Below are 23,016 nucleotides of genomic sequence, written 5' to 3'. Positions count from 1 at the left end.
TGAGAAATTTTCAAGTGCTCTTTCCTTGTTGTACGAGAAAATGTAAATGACTAAACTATTGATTTTAGGAAGTCAACCTCTGTAAGAACAAGTAAACTTTATGAAAATAAATGATATAAAAATGGATGAAATTTTAATTTCCCCTTAATATTCCAAATATTTGTACTTAAATGAAAATTCAATTTTATTATTAGATTCACTAATACGTATTTTTGAGTACAAAAAAGGAAACCCTTGACTTTTTGCATATAAGGCACTACACTAATTTGGAGAACATTGATAATACCATTAAAAATCTGACATACAGGGACTTCCCTGGTGGCACAGTGGTTAAGAATCCGCCTGCCAATGCAGGGGACACGGGTTTGAGCACAGGTCCGGGAAGATCCCACATGCTGTGAAGCAACTAAGCCCGTGCGCCACAGCTACTGAGCCTGCACTCTAGAGCCCACAAGCCACAACTACTGAGCCCGCGTGCCACAACTACTAAAGCCTGTGTGCCTAGAGCCCATGCTCTGCAACAAGAGAAGCCACCGCAATGAGAAGCCCACGCACCACAACGAAGAGTAGCCCCTGCTCGCCACAACTAGAGAAAGCCTGCGCGCAGCAACAAAGACCCAACGCAGCCAAAAATAAATAAATTTATAAAATTAAAAAAAAAAATCTGACATACAAAGTTATAGCAATACTCTCCCCTTCAGAGACTCCCTTAAACTATAAAACTAAGACATTATAAAGGACTGTCCAGCGATAAAGAACACTTTTGACGTCATATTGCAAAATTTATCTATATTCCAGCAACAAAAGACTCCCTAGACCAGTTTCACTGTATTTAATATAAACATCAGACTTCACAAAGTGACCTCTACCGTGGCTCAAAATAGTTGGCATTTACTTCCCCATTGCCATGTATGATATTAGCAAGCACAACACAACTATTATTGACTGAAAATAAACTCTTGTATCTTTGGAGAAAATAGAAATTATGATGTACTTTTTTTTTTTTTTTTTTTTTTTTTTTTTTTTTTTTTATGATTTACTTTGAACAGACTTTATGAACTACATTTGGGGCTTCAAATTTCTAAGATTTTTTAAAAGAAAAAACAAACTGATACTCAATATTCCAAAATACAAAAACATTTCCAAATTACCCATGGTCTTTACAACATACTACCAATGGAGAAAAGTAAATTTGTGAAAGAAAGAAAGTCTTAAGGGATAATAACTGCTTTAGCTACTTATGAACATGCTATCTATTTCTTTAAAGTATATTTAATTTTATTTTAGTAGAATTCTTCAAATGAATTGTCTCTAAGTTCTTCTTAAAGCCAATTACAAAAAATTACTTAGGAAATGACAGCAGTCCCATTGTTATAAAATTAAGTGTGGCACTGACACAATGGATACTTTCGAAGCCCAGAAAAATGCACAAAGATAAAAAAGCTGCTTACGGTCATCGCTTAATTTTCCTAAAAATTTCAAAACCTAAACAGATATATAGGCTTGAATTTGACAACATAAACACTGGAACAACAATCACAACTATGGGAAACTCAAACATTTAAAAAATTTACAAACTGTATATTTCAAATATACGGAATATGAAGAATATTAGGGATAAATGTAAATAACAATCACATTTACTATGAAAACTATACCATAAGATACCAGTAAGTGCAAAGCTCTAAACTACTGAAGAAGGCTAAAACTTAAGTTGCTTATTTAGCTAATTTGTTCTTAAAATTTAAGGAATAAAGATTTTTTAAAAATTTCTGTCTCTTGGATATAAATAAAACAAGAGACTTTTAAAACTGATAAATCGGAAGAATGGAAAGAAAACACCTGGTGAAAATAATGATGACATAAAAACAGTGGGAATGTTGGAGAAAGACTTTAAGGTTAAGGAGGAGAATGAGGGAGAAATATTAGAGAAAAAAATTTTTAATTGAACTAGCCATTGGGCAAAGAGAAAGGCTAAAGGCATTTTGGAGAAATAATACTTTTAAACACATTTCTCCCGATTGTGTATAAAATATTTTTTGTCAGTTTGGAATCTCACCTTTTTCCACATTTCATAAGATAGGTAAAAAATAGGTAGAGCTAACAGTTTGCCACAATATCTTTAATTAAAACAGCCCAAAACTATGTTCAAAACTTGTTTTAAGTTTCACTGTAAGTGGTCACAAATTCATGATCTACAAGAATATTTGCCAAAGTAGAATGCATTAAAAAGTGTTGAACCTATATATAAACTCTGTAAAAAGAAGAGATTCATTAAGTTTTTAGAATGTCTTAACTTTCTTAATGAGTGTTACTCACAATAACTGTTGTCCTAAGAAAACAATAACCATCTATTTATTGAACCTCACTTCTCCTAAATGATCCTGTTTCTTTGCTGGAACAAAGTGTGTTACTGTTTAAAATTCTGAGCTGTTCTTCAATTATCTGAGTGAATCTACAGCCTAAAGCAAATATTTACCTTATGCCCACAATTTAATAAAAAGGTAGCTAGAACAAACTTCATGCAGTGCCTTACCTAAGAGAAGGAGGTATATTTTGCACTGAAAGACCCCAACCGTGCTGCTGAAGGGCTCCATGAAAGCATCCTGTCCCATGCATACAGTGCCCTGTTCCTGGTGTTAACTTGGTTCATGGACCAGCAGCTGCTGGTTTATTTGCCAGGGAAATTAGCAGTGAGGTAACATACCCTAGCCTGCCTCTTGCTTCTGTGATTTGAATACAGAATGAAAGTGTATACAAAGGACACAGGGAGTGGGAACACCTGTTATATGCTCTGCAAAAAAACAGGCTTGTGACTTTCAGAACAGCTTCTTAGCGATTATCAGTAATTGTCAGCATATTTCATGAATTAGTCTTAGTTATTAATAATCACATGAAGGAAAACATCCTTTAGGGTGACTCTAATGAAACCCAGTATGCTTTCATAATGAGAGCATATTGTGAAATTTCCTGAAAAACAAAAGCGGGTTTCCTATCATGTAAAACGATGCCATTATTTTGAAATTAAAATTTTTTTCAATGAAAATTGCAGTATTTCATGTATCTGCTAAACAGTTATAAATCACCATGAAGTCACTAAGTAACATGTAAAAGTTATACCAAAGAAAATAGAGCGCCTTAATGTCTTTAAATGTGTATTTTTCTATGTAGTACTTCCTGTTACAAATGTCTGCCATGGTTTTATTGAATCTATGGATTCATGTAATTTTTAAAAGCAAACCACAGGTGTGTTTCCAAGTGACACTGAATCATGGACCGTGTGTAATTATAAATAAAAGCTTAAACCAAAAGATAATATCTGAGGTCAAATTTTCACAACTGAAGCACAGAATAAGTGAACCAAGGCCCAGAGACAATCTTGCCTCTTAAGGTGGTATCTGGGCTACAGATTTTCTGCCTGGCCTTTTCACTGCCATGGCAGCAGGCAGTCTGTGCACTTCCGCTTAATTTACTAAGTTATAAGTTAACTTCTATTTCATTTCATCTACTGCAAGAAGGTTCTAGTCCAAGCCTTTGCTATATAAAATAAAAATCTGCATCTAATCAAGCAAAATTCCTTGCATAAATCATTTTTTTAAAGTAAAGGCTCACTGAAGAAGTTCAGTGATAATAGGGGAAGGAAGAATAGTCCTCAAGTGTAATTAAAGGTAAAAAAAAAGGAATGATAGTTATTTTGGAGTTCAAGTTTGGAAACACTTTTAGCATTGAAGCTTCCAGAACAGTTTCTACAGGCAAAGAAAATAAATGACTATTGGAAAACCTGAGGCCTCTTCAGAGGTCACTTTATGACCTCTCCAAGCTTCAGAAAAATGGTAAGAGCTTCTCCCTGGTAATTATTACACCACAATTTTCTCTGTGCTATCTCTAAATCTTGCATGTGTAATTTAGAGATAGCAGCATTATTTCAGCACTTATCTCATTAACCTCAATTGATTTTATTGCATGTTTATTTTCCCTCTGGGCTCATCTAATACAAAGACTGGTCTTATTCATCTATGGATCTAGCATAGTGGTTAACTAGTATTTTTGTTAAGTTGTTCCCCCAGAAATAAACCCAAATGTTCCTTGGTCCATGTCCTCTGATTCTCAGTTGATGCTTAAGAAATGCGTATAAATTTTAATATTGGATTGCACAAAATACAATTTGGAAAGTAATATTGAAGTTCTATATATAGCACATAGACGCCCCCTCACATCTTTTAAATCAATATTAATCTCTAATTGTTTTTTATTAAATAAGCTCTTTCTAGTGCTTTTCAGAAACAGTGCTGGCTCATGATAAAGTGTTTTGGGTCTTAGGCAAAGTGGGAGAAATAAAGATGATGGAGTAAATTTTTCCTAATGTTAAATTTACTCTATCTAAAGGACTGATATTTATTCTGAGATTTTTTTTGTTTTTTTGTGTTATATTAAAAAATCCTTTATGACATAGTGATAACAGATGTTACATAAATAAATTAAATTCCAAAATGAATTAGGTCATCTTTTCATGTCATGGCACACAGTAAAAAACGACAACGCCTGTCTGGCACATCCTGAGAAAGTGTTGTCACAGAACCATGATAATGCGCCCTCTAGTGGCAGATAGTAGGAATAAAATCTTAGCTGCTGGAGTTATTTCTGAATTCAGGATGTTTACACAGGAAGCCACACAAGATAATGTTAAAGGAGGCAATTATGGATGGACATAGAGTCTGTCATACACAGTGAAGTAAGTCAGAAAGAGAGAAACAAATACCGTATGCCAACGCATATATATGGAATCTAAAAAAGAAAAAAAAAGTCATGAAGAACCTAGGGCAGGACGGGAATAAAGACGTGAGCTACTAGAGAATGGACTTGAGGACATGGGGAGGGGGAAGGGTAAGCTGGAACAAAGTGAGAGAGTGGCATGGACATATATGCACTACCAAATATAAAATCGATAGCTAGTGGGAAGCAGCTGCATAGCACAGGGAGATCAGCTCGGTGCTTTGTGACCACCTAGAGGGGTGGGATAGGGAGGGGGGGAGGGAGGGAGATGCAAGAGGGAAGAGATATGGGGATATAGGTATATGTATAGCTGATTCACTTTGTTATAAAGCAGAAACTAACACACCATTGTAAGCAATTATACTCCAATAAAGATGTTAAAAAATATATAACTTCAATTGCTTTCCATTTTTACATGATTATTAAAGATGGTTTAGTGTTTTATCATTATAAGAAATTTCCCACCATCAACATCTCACATCTCACCTGTAACCTACTGAGGGGCTCTGATTTACCAGACAGTTCAGGAGCTTGTTTATTGATCTTATATTTGCATTTAAAGTGGAAAAACTGATTATATTAAGCAATCTGTATCCATGGTGACTAAACTGCAAACAATGCCAGAAGCTACTGGGGGTAGTGTGTGTGTGTGTATGGGTTTGGGTGGGGGTGACTGCAAGGCTTTTTTGTCACTTCTCAACTCACACTGCAGTTTACTGTCAAGTTTGTTTAAATTTTAAGTAAGGCTTGTCTTGCTTTATAAAGCAAAGAGTCTTCCATATGCATTTCAAACATCCACATTCATTATTTACTAGTAGCATATGAGTGCTTTAGAATCGTAGGAAGAATTGGGAATGAGAGGTGGTGACATGCCAATGCCAAGGTCAACATAGGGCAGTGGGGAGTAAGAAGAACTGGGGAAAGAAAGCCCTGTCTTATATTCTAATTCGATAGGTCTTAGGAAAGATTAGAGTTTACAAGGGAGAGCTGGCTGCTAGAGGCCATCTTAATTGCCTATGCCTGTGCTAGTGTTCACTCCTACCCAGAAGCCCTAATCTACTGATATGACTATACAGCAGTGTTTTCCTTCCTGGGCCCTTCTCCAGGTCACTGCTTTACCTTTGGCAAGTGTCCTGTTTTCTACTACTGCTTGTTCAGGAAGTGTAGTTACATCATCCTGGGGAGGCCACATCTTTCTGCTGCTTTGATATTTATAGGATGACTAGAAATGTATCTGCCTAATCAAACCAGGATCTCAGCTTTTATTTAAGCTTCCAGGGGCTCCTCCTATTTGGGCCATCAGAAATATGTCCTTATCTTACTTTACTGCTAACGCTACTGCCCCGAATCAGATCAACTTACTTAATTCTTAGCCTGGATGTTCCAATCTACAAAAATGGGGCTGGCACCCCTTTACCAAGGGACGGCTGTCCAACAGGTTCTCCTCAAGACTTACTGGCAGGCCATCCACACCCTCCACTAGTTTGCTCTGGCCTACCACTAATGACCCTCAGGCAACTGTGAAAGTTCTAAGTCTCATATATGTATGTTTTGTTTGTTTGTTTGTTTGTTTTGCGGTACGCGGGGCTCTCACTGTTGTAGCCTCTCCCTTGCGGAGCACAGGCTCCAGACGCGCAGGCTCAGTGGCCATGGTTCACGGGCCTAGCCGCTCTGCGGCATGTGGGGTCTTCCTGGACTGGGACACGAACCTGTGTCCCCTGCATTGGCAGGCGGACTCTCAACCACTGCGCTACCAGGGAAGCCCTCATATGTGTATTTTTGAAAAATGGAAATGAAATGACATACTTCACCTTTTAAAAAGTGCTCTTTAGGGCTCTAGGTTTTTGTTTTTATTTTTTAGTTTAGGGAGTTAAAAAGGTAGCATGGGTGGCTCAGTTATTTTCTATAGTGTTAGGGTATGCTGAATTAGAAAATGTATTTTATTTAGGCAACAGCACTGATTTACTTTACATGCTTCCAATATTATAGTTACAGCCTTCGAACTTTTAGAGGCCTGGCTGTCCACTTCATTTTAGTTAATAAGAAGTAAACTAAAGTGTAGAGTATTAGAGTTAAACAAAGTTGTAATGCTTTCTTGCCTCTTCAGGGTCAAGTAGATACAGAAAACACTCGCTTCCCTAGTTTGGCGGATAGGAAAAAACCAAATACACAAAACGGAAAAAACTTTTTTTTTTTTTTTTGGTCACCTGCAACTTTGTGTATTGAGGGGAAAAATTCTGGGTTTGGGTCTGGGTTCTAGTCCTGTGACCTCAGAACCTTAGACGGATTCATTTTCTCATTCTAAAGAGTAGATTTTAAATGCTAGACTGGTTGCCTATAAGAATCTCTTGACCTTAAACAAAGAACTCCCGCAAAAATGATAACAATAACAACGGCATCCTCCTCAGGTGAATCTGAACAGTCAAGTTTGAGAACTACTGGACTTGGATCACCCCTAATATATGCTTTTCAACTAAATTGTAAACTCCTTAAAGGTCAAAACTGTATTTTATTAATCTGAAGTGCTTAGGATAGTGTTGACTAGTGCCTAATAATCAACAAATGTTTACTGAATTGGGTTTCATTTTATATGCTAATATGGTCAGCAGTTTCTGTCTCTTTGATACTTTCAGGGACTTCTAAATACTGAAGACTTTCACACAGTAAGAACTCTCTGGCAATTAAGATTAGAGCAGGTGAAGAATGAACTAAACTAAGGTTGCCCAAAAAGTACTGAAATTTCTTCATGGGGTTAGAAGTAACAGAGTCAGAAAACCATATAGGTAAGCATATCATTTTAAAAGGAACTGTCAAGCACAATGACAGAACTATGAACAGCATGGTTCTGTTGGAGCAGAAAACTGGGCAGAATTATGACTATAATACTTCATAATCGTAAGGTGTTTTACAATTTATAAATTGCATTCACTTACATGCTCTCACTTATCCTTACAAAACCCTAAGTCAAATATTACAACCTCATTTGTAAAAAATTCATAAGACAAGATGCTGAGAGGTCAAAAACTAGAATTTCAGAGTTGCCAATAACCTCTATATTAGTGTCCCCCATTTGCACACCACTTTATTATTTTTGCCATATCTGACTATCACCCACTACTGTTGTTTATCTAATATTTTTCATTAGTTTGGCACACTTTAACATTTCTTTAGTTGTCCTAAGAAATATCTTTGAAATCATGGGTCTGTGTTTTATTATTTCCTAATAAACATTAATTGAAATAAATGCAAAAAGAAAATCCTTGGTAGCCTTACTTAAAACATCTGGATAAACAGCCCTTCATTTTCTGCTTGCACATCTGCAGTAACCTTAGGCAAGTTACTTAATTTCTCCGTACCTCAGATTCCTCATCTTTAAAATGGGGATAATAGTACCAACTCCATATGATGCTTGTGTGGATAAATGAGATACCAAACGTAAAGCTACTAGCAGAGTTTTTGACAGGTAGTAAGCTCTCAATAAATGTTATCTACTGTTAATTGTTAGCTCTGGGTCACTTTTTTTTTTTTCTGGTATTCTCATAATTGGAAAGTTCTTTCTTAAATTGAGCCCCAAACCACTCCCCTATTGCTTTCCCCAGTTTAGCTAAACTGCTAAAAGTTGAAAAGAGGACGTTAAAGTGACATGTGTACTTATATTTTCCATCTTGACTTGCCTTAGATTACACAGGTGGTAAAATGATAGGTGGGGATTAAATCCTTTGGTTTTAGTTTTCTGCTCTGGATGCCAATACTGAGGAAGAACAGCCCTAACCTGGACAGCCGCCATTGGACAACGTGGACCACTCTTTTCCTCAGGCCAAGCCCTGCGCCACCTGGGGAGTGCCAAGTTCTCAGGTCACCTCTTGGAGCCTTCCCGTCACTGGCGTTCCCGTTCCTTCGCGTGAGTCTGTCGTCCTCTCACTCCGCCCCTCAAGACCAGGTGGGGTTTCCGCCACCACACTCCTGGGGCGGGGGGGTCATGTCAGTCTGGTTTACATACTGTCTTCTCAGTGTTTGCTCCTGTTGCTCAATGTCTGGTCACCTATGAGTTAGGTTTTCGCCTCGCCGGAGCAGCTACCGAAAGCAAGAACCGCCTTAAAGGCCGGCGACCGCCGTGGTCTCTCAGAGCAACAAGATTTGTGGGGCTTAACCGAAGCGTCAGCTGCTTTCCTTGCCGGGAAATGTAGTACCTGGGCCGTCCTCTCGCCTCCACTGTAGGTGCCGACGGCAGCCGGGGAACTACAATTCCCAGAATGCTCTGGGAAAGGAAGGGAAACCCAGCTCGGCAGCTCCACGTGACCACTCACTATGGCTTCCCTGTGTTGGGACCGGCTGTCTGGTAGTTCTGTGTGATTTGTTAGTTCTCTGCGGCAAGGTGCCCCCTCACGAATTCGACATGCAAAGAATCAAATCTCTTATGACCCGGCAGGTAAGTCGCAGAGGCTGAAGCAAAGGTCTCCTTCATCTCTCCTGGAAGAGGAGCTGAGATGTTCTGTCCCTGGGCCGCAGGCAGGCAGATAACCAAATTATAGGTTGTGGCAGGTGTCGGGGCACCATAAAGCTCGAGCACACCCTGGAAAACTCACCTAAGCCGCCAGGTTTGGAGCCCTGCTCAGGTGGATCCTGGTGACCCAGAAACATTCCTTTAGATGAGGTCAGTGAGGAAGTCGGAGGCTACATTTGTTCGTCCTTTTCTGCCTTTTGCCAGCTGTCCGGTGATAGCCCTAACTACCCTGCAGGGTTCCCTTTATCCAAGCTGCCCATCGTCTGTGAGGATGGCCTGGGTAGGGAAGTGAGGTCTGTGCAATAAAGATGACTAGAAAGAGTGAAAAAAGCAGATAATTTGAAGACAGAATTGATAGCTTTATGACTTTGGGCAAGTCCCTAAATCTAGTAGCTTTAAGTTTCTGGATGTGAAAATGAGAATAATAATTATTTTTGTTCATCCTGTCTCACAGTTCTGTTATCGGAGTCATCAGTAAGTTAGTGTATGTGAAATGATACTTAAAAAAAAATCATTGTCATGGCAAAATAATGGTCTTTTATTTTTTGCCAGAATGCTAATTCATGAATAAAAACTTTGGCTGTTTTCGGTCTCATCTCATAAATGTTAGGGACTTCCTAATAATGTGTCAGCTTCCTTCAAATCAGAAGTGGCAGAATCTTACTTTTATGTACTTATTGATTATGCTTTGGTTTTAGATACTTTTATTTATTTCAACTCTAATATTTTACTAGAATTGGCCATTCTTTATTATTTTTATATGAGAGAAGGGTAATTTAAAGTTTTAAATCAGTGTGATTTTGGGAACTTTGGAGAATGTGGAGGATGATCATTTAGTAAAAGGTTCATTTGTGAATTTTTTTGTTGATTAAAAAAAGACTACAAATGCCAAATTAAATTCTTATTTGATAGTTTAGAATTTGAGAGATAGCTGAATAGATTGTAGATCTCTGGTGAAGAATACACGAATCCTATGTGTTTATTTTACTTCTGTCAAATTATATTGTTAATGTCATGAAAATAAAATTTAGAAGTTCTGTGAATAATAAGAGATTTAATTAAGTGTGTAATAACAGTTGGCAGTCCCTCACATTTGTTGAGTCCTGGTCTTATGCTTCATAACACTTCTTTTTTGAGGATAGGTTTGAGTCCTGCTCCATCCTGTAGTAGCTGTGTGACCTTGAGCAACTTACCTAACTTTTTTGAGCATCTGTTTTCACATCTTTAAAATAGGAATGATAACATGTATCACATGGGGCTTTCCTAGTGGTGATGTGTATATGATATGATCAAGGTAAAGAGATAAAGGAGTTGCCACAGTTCCTGGGCCTTATCAAAAAAGTGCATGATCATAGAGATCATCTCAGTGACTGAATTGATGCTTGGAAAGCGGGAAAACTGGAAGCCAGCAGTAATTCAAACAATAGTTGATTTCAGGCTGACTTTGGTATCCGTTTGATTTTTTTAAAAAATAATTTTATTTATTTATGGCTGCATTGGGTCTTCATTGCTGCGCACGGGCTTTCTCTAGTTGCAGCGAGCAGGGGCTACTCTTTGTTGCAGTGCACGGGCTTCTCATTGCGGTGGCTTCTCTTGTTTCACAGCCCGGGCTCTAGGTGCGTGGGCTTCAGTAGTTGTGGCACGTGGACTCAATAGTTGTGGCTCGTGGGCTCTGGAGTGCAGGCTCAGTAGTTGTGGCGCACGAGCTTAGTTGCTCTGCGGCATGTGGGATCTTCCTGGACCAGGGTTTGAACCCTTGTCCCCTGCATTTGCAGGTGGATTCTTAACCACTGCACTATCAGGGAAGTCCCGCATTTGATTTTTAAAACAATATACAGCTTTGTACATTATGCCACCAATACCCCTAAACTGCCTCTGGGATGCTGAATTTGGACTTTTGTGCCTCAGCTAAGTTTGGTGCTCTCTCCTGTTGCTTGCTGGCAGTTCAGCACAGTTGATATTGTCATCTTTGTATAGCAACTTTGTCGGAGCACGGGCTCTAGCGCATGGGTTTCAGTAGTTGCAGCACGTGGGCTCAGTAGTTGTTACTCGTGGGCTGTAGAGTGCAGTCTCAGTAGTTGTGGTGCACAGGCTTAGTTGCTCCATGGCATGTGGGATCTTCCCAGACCAGGGCTCGAACCTGTGTCGCCTGCATTGGCAGGCGGATTCTCAACCACTGGGAAGTCCTGGCTGGTTTGTTTTCTAACCCTATTTTGTAATAGTGAGTGGGAGAGAAAAATACAGAAGTCCAGATACCAGTGATAATAAGTTTATGTCTCTTAAATGTAGTGAAATTGTTCTGAAAATGAACTCTTCAGCCTCAATCAGTTGTTTATTGGATTGAGCAGGTAAAATCTGTGGTTAGTTGGGATGAAAAAAAAAAAAAACTAAACTAAAGAGCACATACCAAAAGCTGGAACTACACTGTGTAAAAGGTGAGGTAAAATTCAGAGTTTCACACGTATTTTAAAAGTCATCCTAATTATATTTGTTTATGGCTTGACTTCCACGTGTTTAATCATTATTAATACACATTTCATGAATCTACGAGGTAGGAAAGTAGGGTGCTGCCTAGAGTTACATTGGGGATTTTATTTGTACTGTTTGTTGTTAGGTTAAACATAGTAGTATTACAAATAAATATACATAAAGATGTTTCTTTTTTGTGAGGCTAAAGAATATGCTGATAATATATTGTTGTTGATGTGGAGAGATGTGAAATTAAGGTCTATGAAACTTAGAGTTTTTGGCATTTCAGCTTTCCAAGGATCTTGGTTTGGAGGAGAGTGTAGAGCAGGCTTTGTTAGCGCTCTTCATTTAGATGAGCTCTTTTGTTCTGCTTTCTCCATTATGCTGGGCTCTGTTGTTTCAGTTCATTCAACAAATGATTATTTAACACTATGTGCCAGGCACCATTCTAAGTTTGGGGGATGTAGCAGTTAACAAAACCAAGTGCTAAGGCAGACGTGGTGATACATGCTTTGGAGGAATAGAGGATAGGGAATCCTGCGAGTTATTGGCAATTTGGGGTCATTTATAATTTTAGATAGGGTGGCCATGGAAGGCCTCACTGAGAAGGTGACATTTGAGTAAAAACCTGAAGGAGGTGAGGGAGTAAACTCTGAGGATGTCTGGGAAGGAGCATTCTGGGTGGAAGGAAAAGCAGATGCGGAAGCCTTGAGGCAGGAGCATGTTTGAGGAGCAGCAAAGGGCGGTGTGGGTGGAGTGAAGTGAGTGACGAGAGAAGTAGTAGGAGATGAGGTCAGAGAGCTGAGGGCAGGAAGCCTGATCACATAGACCCTCATCCTCATCTCATCTCCTCTACTTTTCTCCTCACCCATAGCAAGGCCAGGGAGACCAATAAGGATGCTAATGCAGTAATCCAAGTGAGATACGGTATGGACCTCACTCAGGGTGCTAAGTGGTGGACGTGTTGAGAAGAGGTCAGATTGTGGATGTATCGTAAATGTGGAGTTGACAGGATTTCTTAATAGATTGGATTTGGGCTGTGAGAGAAAGAGAAGCTTCAAGGTTGACTCCAAATGGTTTGGCCCCAGCAATTGGAAGACTGGAATTGCTATTTAGTGAGGTGGGTAAGGCTGAGAGAGGAACAGATTGAAGGAAGGGAGAAAGTTTTAAGACTTGTTCATTTCAAAGCCTCTTGGATATTTGGAGAAAGAAAATAGGCAGTTGGCTAAAAGCCTGAATTTCTGAGGAGAAATTCAGGGTATAGATAAAAATTTAGGAGTTATGAGAATAAAGAGGGTATACAAATTGACTAAGATCACCAATGGAGTGATTGTAGAAATAAAACGAGTCCACAGTTGGAGCTTTTGAGGATTCAGTGTTTCAAGGTCGGGAGAAGAGGTGGATCTAGGAAGGCGGATTGAGAAGGAGCAGCCAGTGAAGTGAGCAGTCTGCTGCAACTCGAAGAGCACCTGCCCTGTAGCAGATGCTCAATAAATATTTGTTGGATAGAGAACATCCAAATCGAGTGGGTCCTGGAAGCCACGTAAAGAATTTACAAGAAGAGGGAGTGATCAGCTGTGTTAAATGCTACAGATGGGCCGTGGAAGGTGAGAATAAGAATGAGCCTTTGGACTGAGCAGCAATAAGGTCGTTGGTGACCTGACAACAGCGCTTCTGTGGAGTGGTGAGGGGGAAAGCCTGATTAGGGTGGGTTTGAGAGAAACTGAGGCTGCATATAAACACTCTGTTGAGTTTTGCTGAAACTTTTTCTGAAAAGAAAAGGAATCACAAATCATCTCACAGGCTCCTTTTGATCATTGGGATGTAAGTTGCTGGTCTCATAAATGGAAATTGAGTACTCATAGGGACAAAACAGAAGTAGTCTGAAGTGTAATCTGATTTGGGCAAAGAAATAAAGTTGCAGAGACAGGTATTATTTATGATGGATTTTATATAAATTTAAACTGGGGAAATTATGAAAACAAAAATCAAATACAAAAGAAAATCAAATAATGGTTAATGATTATAGTGAAAGTTTTAATTTAATAAAGGCAGAGTACTGTACTTATAACCATGACTTCCTGCTTTAAAGAGGCAAAGATAAAATAAAAATGCTGGCTTTATATTTGTTAGTAGAAATCTATAAAATTCCTAATCAAAGGGTTGAGGATCTGTAATCCTAAAATACAGGTGAGTCATATTGTGCTTTGAGACATTTACTTAATTCTTTATTTCTGTTTTGATAAGATAAAAAAAAGCATTTCTCTGTGACATTCAGAATAATGGTCAGCACCTGAAGAGTGCTTACCATGTACAAGACACCATTTTTGGCCTCTCATATATGTTATCTCCTTTATCCCTTATAACAGCCCGTGAGTTACTGTCACCATCATTAGACTAAGACGACAGGCAGGTTGTCTGCAGAAGACATTCTGTGAATCCCCTGCTTCCTAACATGTACATAGGGTTTCCAATTTTTATTACTTTTATTTTGTACATTTGGTGGGAAGTTGTCATGTATTAGTAGCAAATTATCATGTGTGGTAACTAATTTGGAGGCAAGGCCTTTTTCTAGATATTGGTATATACCACTTGTTTACTTGTTTTAGGCATTGTTTTCTTTACTGAGTAACTCTGGGGAAAGAGGAAATTACACCTGATATATTCCTTCAAGAATTTATTAGAGTGGTTAAACAAATCTATACTTTTTAAAATGTTTGTTTAAAAGTCATGGCAATTCTTTTTTTAAAAGGTATTTCAGGGGTCATCGTGGTTTTGAATCAAATTATGAAGTTTTACTCACATGTATGTGTATATGTTTGAATGTATATAAGTGTGTGTATATAATGTATAGAGAAGTTTATTTCCATAACCCAACCTTGCCTTCTTTACCACTTTTGGTGCTATGCCCTTGTGATGACTCTTGGTGAGTAATTGGGACAAGGAAGAACAAACACCCAAGAGTAGTTTTGTACTTTTATTTTCTCACTCATTGTAAGACTTTTAGCCTCAGTATGCTTTTCTTATTCCTGCAGACTTCCCTAGAAACTTCATTTTAAAGTCAGTTGCATATTCCCATGGGAACGATGGTCTAATTAGAGATTGGAGCCTAAGACTCCACATAATTTACTAATTTCTTTGGTGCTTACTCTGTTCCTGGAACTGTGCTAGCTCCTGGGCTATAAAGGCCAATAGAGGACTTGGTCTTTCCCTTCTCTTGGGTCTGAGAGAGATATATATTTAATATTTAAAACTTCACTACTTTGGCAGAGGTGTTGGGAAATGTCTAGTGGGGTTTCTAAAACATTAGAGATTATAGTATTCATCCAGGTTGCTTGTTAAAATGTAACTCCTGGTCCTAATCTAGAAATACCTATTTATTAGCTCTGTGGTGGGACCTAGAAGTTTTATGTGGAAGTTTTATGTTTAAAAACTTCCCTGGGTAATGTTGATGGAGATGATCCATGAGCATTACTGAGAAATGATGTTTCTTTGAAACGTAAGATTTAGGAAAACTTCATAGAGGAGTTCTGAAAGTGGAGTATTGGTTTGGTTTCTTTAGAGGGTGGTGTGTGTGTGTGTGTGTGTGTGTGTGTGTGAGTGAGAGAGAGAGAGAGAGAGAGAGAGAGAGAGAATGAGAGAGAGAGAGAGAGACAAAGAAGGGCGGTATTCCGGGGATAATGGAAGATTGGGGATGAGGTTAGAGCACCTTGTCATAAAAAATTGTAGCTATGACTGGTGGTATTTTATAATAGGGAAGAGAAAATACACACCTATAATTTAAAAGTGAGCAAGTTCTACTCTAAGACCCAAATAATCAACCTAAACATAACATGTATTTTGGTTACCAAGGACACCAAAAAGCCAATATAGAGTATCTAAAGGACAGAAACTTGACAGTAGAGTAAATCTCTCCTCAAGTTCATGTACCAGCTAATTTTGCTTATAGACTAATATTACAGGGAATTTAGGTGTCTGCTTTGGATAGACTATGTTAAAAAGAGGCTTTTAAAGAAAATTTAAATGGCTGACTTCTTTCTGTCTTGATAACTTTCCCTGGTACAAATGAGACTTTCAGAATCCCTCATTTGATGTGAATATAGAAAGTACCAGGTACTTTCTATAAAGAGCTAAAGCAGTGAGATGTGAGATTTAAGTCTCAATTACGTAGTATAAATTGGGTGCATTGGTGAGAAATGATAAAATCTAGAGATTACTTATGTATTAACTAGGCAATTATCATTATTTAAAAATCTTTGGTTAGCTCAGTCAGTTGGTATATTATATCTGTGGGTCATAATGCTTGGGCCTTTTTACCACGTGCATTTGGTCATGATTAATAGATAAGTGCTTTTATAGAATGCTTTTTGCCACCCAAGTTTCTTTTTGTTGTTTTTGAATCATGGTTAAGTTAGACTTCAACCGTTAGGTATAAAGGTGCCATATAGTAATTTTATTTTAAATTTCCGAAAGTAAATCTTTACTTGATTTAATAGTAGTATAGTACTATATGTGTTGTGACAGTTGTTTTAGAAACATATGTTCTATCTATTTTAAAGCAGGAAAATTTCTTTTTAAAATGGTGATTTCTATTTCAATAAGTACATTCTATCATGTTACGGTTCTGCAGCACAATTAAAATTCCCTTTATGTTATTTTTTTTTTTAAGGGTCTGAAAAGTCCCCCAGAGAGCCTCAGTGATGTTGGTGCCATTGAGAGTCTCCGGGTCCCTGGAAAGGTATTGATCTACATGAGTGAGCGTGACTTTTCACTTCCTTAAGAAAATATTGTTGCCTTTGGATAATTGATTCACAGAAGCTTTTCCTTCCCACAGGCAGATGGTTGTTATGATGAGCTAGGTAAAGTTTTATAATACAGTAGGCTTGGGGCTTGTTTTTGCTTTCATTACTCATTGGGATGCAGTATGATTCATTATAGTGAAGCAGAAAATGCGAAATTGATAAATTTAGAGTTTATTATTGTATCAAATTCTTTGCCTGAAAGCAGTTATATATCTATAAATGACACTTATTGATTCATCTGCTGTAACTTGGATAAATAAAATGAAATGGCTTACTTTTTATGCTGTAACACTGAGCCAAAAATCATAGTAAATTATGTTTTTGTTATGGAGCAGAGATTTTTCTTTTTATTTTATAAATTTATTTATTTACTTTTGGCTGCATTGGGTCTTTGTTGCTGCGTGCGGGCTTTCTCTAGTTGCAGCAAGTGGGGGCTCCTTTTTGTTGCGGTGCACCGGCTTCTCATTAAGGTGGCCTGTCTTGTTGCAGAGCATGGGCTCTAAGTCCGTGGGTTTCAGTAGTTGTGGCACGGGCTCAGTAGTTGTGGCTCACGGGCTTAGTTGCTCCGTGGCGTGTGGGATCTTTCTGGACCAGGGCTCAAACCTGTGTCCCCTGCATTGGCAGGTGGCTTCTTAACCACTGCGCCACCAGGGAAGTCCCTGGAGCAGAGATTTTTGAGTAAGTAGCTAAAGCACAGCTTATGCTAAATTGTAGATATCTTGGATTTTAATCCCCTGATAATTCATGTGAACTTCGCAGTCTACAAATTTAATAGGTGTCATTTGAAAGCTAGCTGGCTTCCCCTCAGGAGAAATATTAGCCATTGTTAAATAAATAAATCCCTGCTGTCTCCCTCTCCGGGGCCTCGCCACTCCCAGCTGCCTCCATGTATAGCAGCTCTATCGCAGATCAAAGCCTGTTATGAATGTCTGCTCTTATGGTTTTCAATTTGAGGATCATATTTGAAACTACTGTTTGTTTCCTGTGTCTGGCAACTTAATACACAGGGCTTGTTTCTCTAGATCAGCAATCCTACGGCCTCTTATCACACCTCAGTGTCAGCTGCTTAGGAGGATGATTTCCCACCTCTTTGAGGTGCCTTGCCCCCTGAAGTGAATTTTGTATTTACTGCTTAGCTTTTACATTAGGTCAGATACAAATATGATAAAATTCTAACCAACGCTTTTGCATGAAATGGCTCAGAAGCTATAAAGAGGCATTTTGAAAAGTTTTATATAATTTTAGAAAAGACTGTTGGATGTGATAAAATTGGGAGAGAGAACCATAAATCCTAATTGACAGATAATTCCCTATATTTCTTTGACTTAAAGAAATGATTATCAGGCATTATGAACATGCCTTGAAGTGGATTGCATTAGATGTTTCAGAACCAGAGTAAAATTGATGTGAGCCTCTTTAAAAAATACATGAATGTATTGCATAGGAACTTTCTGTTGTCTTTAAACCATGAGTCCGTGATGTTTTCCCAGTAGCGGTAGGTAGAGAATTTATAATGATCTCATTACATAGTCTTCTAATTGACTCCGCACCCTCTCCCCATCAGTGATCAGCGGTGTATACTCTTTATTTAAAAAACAAAAAAGATTTTTTATTTTTTAAGTTTTTAAAAAATTTTATTTTATATTGGAGTATAGTTGATTAATGCACAGGGAATTCTACTCAATATTCTGTAATAACGTAAATGGGAAGAGAATTTGAAAAAGAATAGATACGTGTATATGTATAGCAGTGTATACTTTTAAGATGATGGGCTCTGGCTAGAGAGGCCAGTCTGGAATCACAAGGTCAGCAAGTGTAAATGGTTCAGGTGATGATTAAGCCTAGGGCAGTGGGCTGATTGACACTAGGAAGCTAATTGAGTTAAACTGTAAAACAGCTAATGGTAAAATTAGCATCAATGCCCTCAGCTTAAATTTAGCCTTATACTAAGAAAGCCTTATGAGTTTTTTGTGTCTATTCTCTCTGTGCTCTCTCTGGAAACATTTCAAGTACTGCAGGGTGAGCTACTCTGGGTGGTTTTGAGAAATTGAATTGCTGTGTCTGGAGAGTGGCAAAGCTCCAGTCAGTAGATTAAGTTTGATGTGGTTGAAGTTCACAGTCAGTACTGAAACTAAGAATTAAGAAGGCTCACGTTCAGAAATTCCTTACACAGCATAGCTTAGTATAACTTGGATGCTGAAACATAATGCTGTGTTTCACAATTTAGATGTTACTTTATAGTTAGGTCATACATATAAATTTAATTTTCTCTAAAAATTCTGTAACTGTTTATGGTGTTACAGGTGTTAACTAGACCTATTGTGGTGATCATTTTGCAACATATGCAAATATCAAATGATTATTTTGTACACCTGAAACTAATATATTGTTGTACCTCAATTATACCTCAATTTAAAAAAAGCATTATTTTAGCTTGGATTCCCCTGATATTCCAGTGGGAAAAGTAAAAAACAAACAAAAAATCAATTTACACTGTTTAAGTGTTCAGTGTAAATACTTGTATAGAGAAGCTTTTAAACATTAATTTATTTAATAGCTCTATCTCTCAAGTATAGGTAGAACATTTAAAAAAAGGCATCTTTCGTCTTCAGGAATGGACCCATTTCTTTTTCCTTTTCTTGTCATCATATTTTTCTAAGTTTTAACAAGGAATTGAGATTTCATTGGGGTTTTCAAGAAAGAAAGTTTAGCTTGGGTGTTACATTAAAAGGTTCTTGTATAAAGGATAAGTAGGAGGGAAATATTAAGATGGAGCATATGAAATGGCTGTTTTAGATTAGAAATGGTCTAATATTGGCAAATTTCATGTGGTTCCACTCATTAGGAAAAGGAGGGTAGTTAAGGAGAACTGAAGAAGGGAGTCAGGTGAGCTTGATAATCCAGAAAGTACTATTGATTTTTTTTTCTTGAGAACTATATAAATTCTGAGTGGGAAGAAACCTTAGAAATCATCTGGTACAATTTCTGCATTTTAGAGATAAGATGACACTATATCCTATTTTAAGAGGAGATGTGAGTCAAATAATAATCCATATATTGGAAAATTGGAATTTTGGTGGAGTAAATAGTACAGAAAGTAAAAAAAAAAAAAAAAGGATTCTTTTCAGAATTTGCTATAGGAAAGGAAACTTTCGAGCAGATTAAAAAAATCTTAGCTTAAATAGTTCAGAGCCAAGGTCAATGGTGCCCAAACTTTGCTGTACATTAGAATCACCGGTACCCAGGCCGTACCCCAGTCCAATTAAATCATGGCGTGGGGGGTGGAGCCAGGCGTCGGTAGCGTTTAAATATCCCCAGCTGATTCCAGTGTGGAGCCATGTTTGGGAACCATCGGCCAAGCTGAGGACGCGATGAGGAGAAAGAACAGGAATACAGGAGCCGTTCTAGATAAGATTTTGTAAGTTTTATTGACAATTTTTGTGGGAAAAAGTATAATGAAGAGTTAGTGATGACCTAAAATTTCATTCCTGATAAATGGATTCTGTTGTTTTCAAATTAATGGGCTTTTCATGCAGAGGTAAGGATATAAGAAATTAATCTGTATTGTATTTACTGACTAAACTTGTTATCCATTTAAGAAAATGTATATTGTTTGAATTATGTGAAAGATTTTTAGATAATTTAATTGGTTACAGAATTATGAAGAAGACCAACATTTGTTATATAATAATTGTAATAGCCACATGGTTGGTAGTTATAGAACTTATTGGGACTGTGTTTGAGAGGATTTGTTGAATCCCGATTAAAAAATAAAAATATCAGAACCTTATAAATCTATATCTTAAGTAAAACTTAAGTAAATATCTTAAGTAAACTTCCCACAGTGCTTCTATAATGTTTACATATCGTAAACCTGAAAAAAAGTACTAATATGAATATTGTTTATGAATTTTTACTGAAATACTGCCTTCTGATATTCTTTAAAGATAAGGGGTTTTTTTGGTTGGTTGTTTTGTTTCTTAAGGCCTTGACTTTATTGACTTGTAAATACAAATAGGATTCAGCTACGTTTACTCTTGCATTATTGGCTTAACTATGCCTTTGATTTTCTTCAAAGAAAAATATAGGGTGAGGAGACAAAAGAAATAGCTGTTGCAGTCAAAACCTGAAAATATATTTGTCTAGATATAAGTATTTTTGTTTGTGTACTTAATTTATTCCATAAATATTTATTGAGTACCTACCTACTCTGTAGCATTTCTATTATATAATATTCTGGGAGTTTGGGCAGAGTGTTTTCTAGCTTTTAGAATACTTCTGTGAAGTAAGATAAATGGATTTGACCGACTTCTTAGAATCCGTGAAAAGAATCCTAAAACCACACTAATTACAGAGCTTTATTTTCAGAACTTTACCAAAACATGAGGAAAGTGCTGGAATAAGAGCCAAGAGAGCTAGGTTCAAGTATTGACTTAAACATTCAGCTTATTAAAGGGAAGTCATTTTAATAGCTTTGTGCCCCAGCGTGCTCCTCTGTGAAAACATGTGATTAAACTAGATGATATATATATTTTTGCGGTACGTGGGCCTCTCACTGTTGTGGCCTCTCCCGTTGCGGAGCACAGGCTCCGGACGCGCAGGCTCAGCGGCCACGGCTCACAGGCCCAGCCGCTCCGCGGCACGTGGGATCCTCCCGGACCAGGGCACGAACCCGTGTTCCCTGCATCGGCAGGCGGACTCCCAACCACTGCGCCACCAGGGAAGCCCAAACTAGATGATATTTAAGAGCCGTTTTAGCTCTGATATTTTATACTATCTTTATTGTAATATTTGTAGGAGAGAGAAGACAAAAATACAGTCAAAAGAATAAACTGATGAGTGTATTGCTATCTGATTTAGACAGGATTAGTGTTGAAATTTATGACTAGGAGACTTTTTTAGCTGTAGTGATTGGGATAAATCACTAAATTTCAATTTAGGATTATGTTTCATTTAAGACAGGTGTCTTCTGCAGGTGGTACCAAGAGGGACTCTAACCATGGATCTGCAGAATCATTTAGACTTTTTCTTAGGCATTCATGGCTAAAAATATTTAACTGTGTTCTTTTTAACCATTAATGAAATTATGCTTCTCTTGGCTTCAGATGCTTTGATATTCTTAACCCTTCTTTCGTAGCAAATCATAAAAGATCATTTACGCAGTGCATTTGGCAATCATTTATTGAGCCAGGCTGTTACTAAATTTTGAAGTTGCAAAGAGGTACAAGACTCTATTCCTACCTGAACCTGAGTAGGAGAGACAAGCAAAAATAGATGATTGCAGAGGAGTATAGTAGAGATCTATACTAAGGTATGCACAGTGGTAGCACAGCTAGGAGAGGATTAGGGGTAGGTAGACGTGAGTGCGGGGTCTTCTAGAGTTGGTGATTAATTTGTTTTAGAAAGATAACTAGGGTACAGATAGGTATTTGAGTGGCAATCCTAGACCAGGATACTAATTAAGATAAAGAGTATGAGGTTTAGGAAATGGAGAAGGGTTAAATTTGAGAGACATTTTAAAAGTAGGATTTAGGACTGAGAATTTTATTGGATGTAGAAGGTGTAGGAATTGGAAAGACTGGAGTCATTAAACACTGGGATTGAAGGTGCTGTGATGTCTTTTCTCAAAATAGATAGTATTTCTTCTTTTAAGGAGAGGTCTGATGAGGTGTTTGAAAACTAAAAAACCAGAAAACCGTAAATTAAGACTTATACAGTGGACTTTTCTGTCTGTGCTTCAGCTTATGTGTCTTTTCTTCAGCTTTAGCTAGACAGGCATGTGGCAAATAGCTTGATATTTTTCACTGAAGTTGAGAAATTTTTAAAGATAGCTTTTAGGGCTTCCCCGGTGGCGCAGTGGTTGAGAGTCCGCCTGCCGATGCAGGGGACACAGGTTCGTGCCCCGGTCCGGGAAGATCCTACATGCTTACTGCAAAAAAAAAAAAAAAAAAAAAAAAAGATAGCTTTTAAAAAAATTTATATATTTGATGTCTCCAAAGCTATTATCTTTAATGTTTTCTTTTTCATAGAAATAAATTTAGGAAAATACTTGTTAAAATAGCATAACTATTGAATAAGAGAAGTAAATAAAAATATTTGGCAGAGTATCAAATATGAAAGTTTTGCTTTCCAGTTCTGTGATTTTTAGTATGTGTTAGTAATTCAGTACATTTCCATGAATAAAATCAGTTTTCCTTCAAGATGTGTTTCTTTAAAAGCAAATATGTGTATATTTGGAATGTTGTTATTTTGAAGAAAGGATTAAAATACATTATTTTTATCACTTAAGTATAAAGCTGGATTAAAATAATGCCACTTTAGTAACCTTTTATAAAAATCTTCTGTAAACCATTTTGCTGAAACCTCCTTTTAAATTGTAACCCTAGTAATATTCCACTAGATGGCACTGAGAGCCTGAAGAAAAACAGGGTTGGCTTGAAAAGTTCTGTTTTATTTAAAACACACACA

At 37.5% G+C, this 23,016-nt stretch overlaps 2 protein-coding genes across 16 annotated transcripts in view; one reads left to right on the top strand and one right to left on the bottom strand.

The window, feature by feature from the left end:
• The window catches only part of HEPACAM2 (HEPACAM family member 2), a 63,513-nt gene extending 54,645 nt beyond the window's left edge, over positions 1–8,868 (bottom strand). For 7 of the 13 annotated variants that reach the window (XR_003006183.1, XR_003006184.1, XR_003006185.1 and 4 more), the window contains exon 1: positions 2,537–2,673. Coding sequence is in view for 7 of the 13 variants with exons in the window: in XM_024767131.1 (XP_024622899.1) it covers positions 2,537–2,615 (79 nt within the window). In the remaining 6 variants the exon portion in view is untranslated. Of the gene's footprint in view, positions 1–2,536; positions 2,674–8,545 lie in introns of those variants that run through there. The other 6 variants (XM_024767141.1, XM_024767142.1, XM_024767132.1 and 3 more) reach the window with 4 other exon arrangements.
• Positions 8,869–9,074: 206 nt separating this feature from the next.
• VPS50 (VPS50 subunit of EARP/GARPII complex) overlaps positions 9,075–23,016 on the top strand; it is a 136,817-nt gene continuing 122,875 nt past the window's right edge. For 2 of the 3 annotated variants that reach the window (XR_003006182.1, XR_003006181.1), the window contains exons 1-2: positions 9,089–9,202; positions 16,416–16,484. Coding sequence is in view for 1 of the 3 variants with exons in the window: in XM_024767129.1 (XP_024622897.1) it covers positions 9,170–9,202; positions 16,416–16,484 (102 nt within the window). In the remaining 2 variants the exon portion in view is untranslated. Of the gene's footprint in view, positions 9,203–16,415; positions 16,485–23,016 lie in introns of all 3 variants that reach the window. The other variant, XM_024767129.1, reaches the window with a different exon arrangement.

This window comes from Neophocaena asiaeorientalis, unplaced genomic scaffold (assembly GCF_003031525.2).
Source record: "Neophocaena asiaeorientalis asiaeorientalis breed wild unplaced genomic scaffold, Neophocaena_asiaeorientalis_V1.1 scaffold70, whole genome shotgun sequence".
Classification (NCBI taxonomy): Eukaryota; Metazoa; Chordata; class Mammalia; order Artiodactyla; family Phocoenidae; genus Neophocaena; species Neophocaena asiaeorientalis.
The sequence above is the reverse complement of the archived record's forward strand: the minus strand, read 5'-3'. Positions and strand labels throughout refer to the sequence as shown.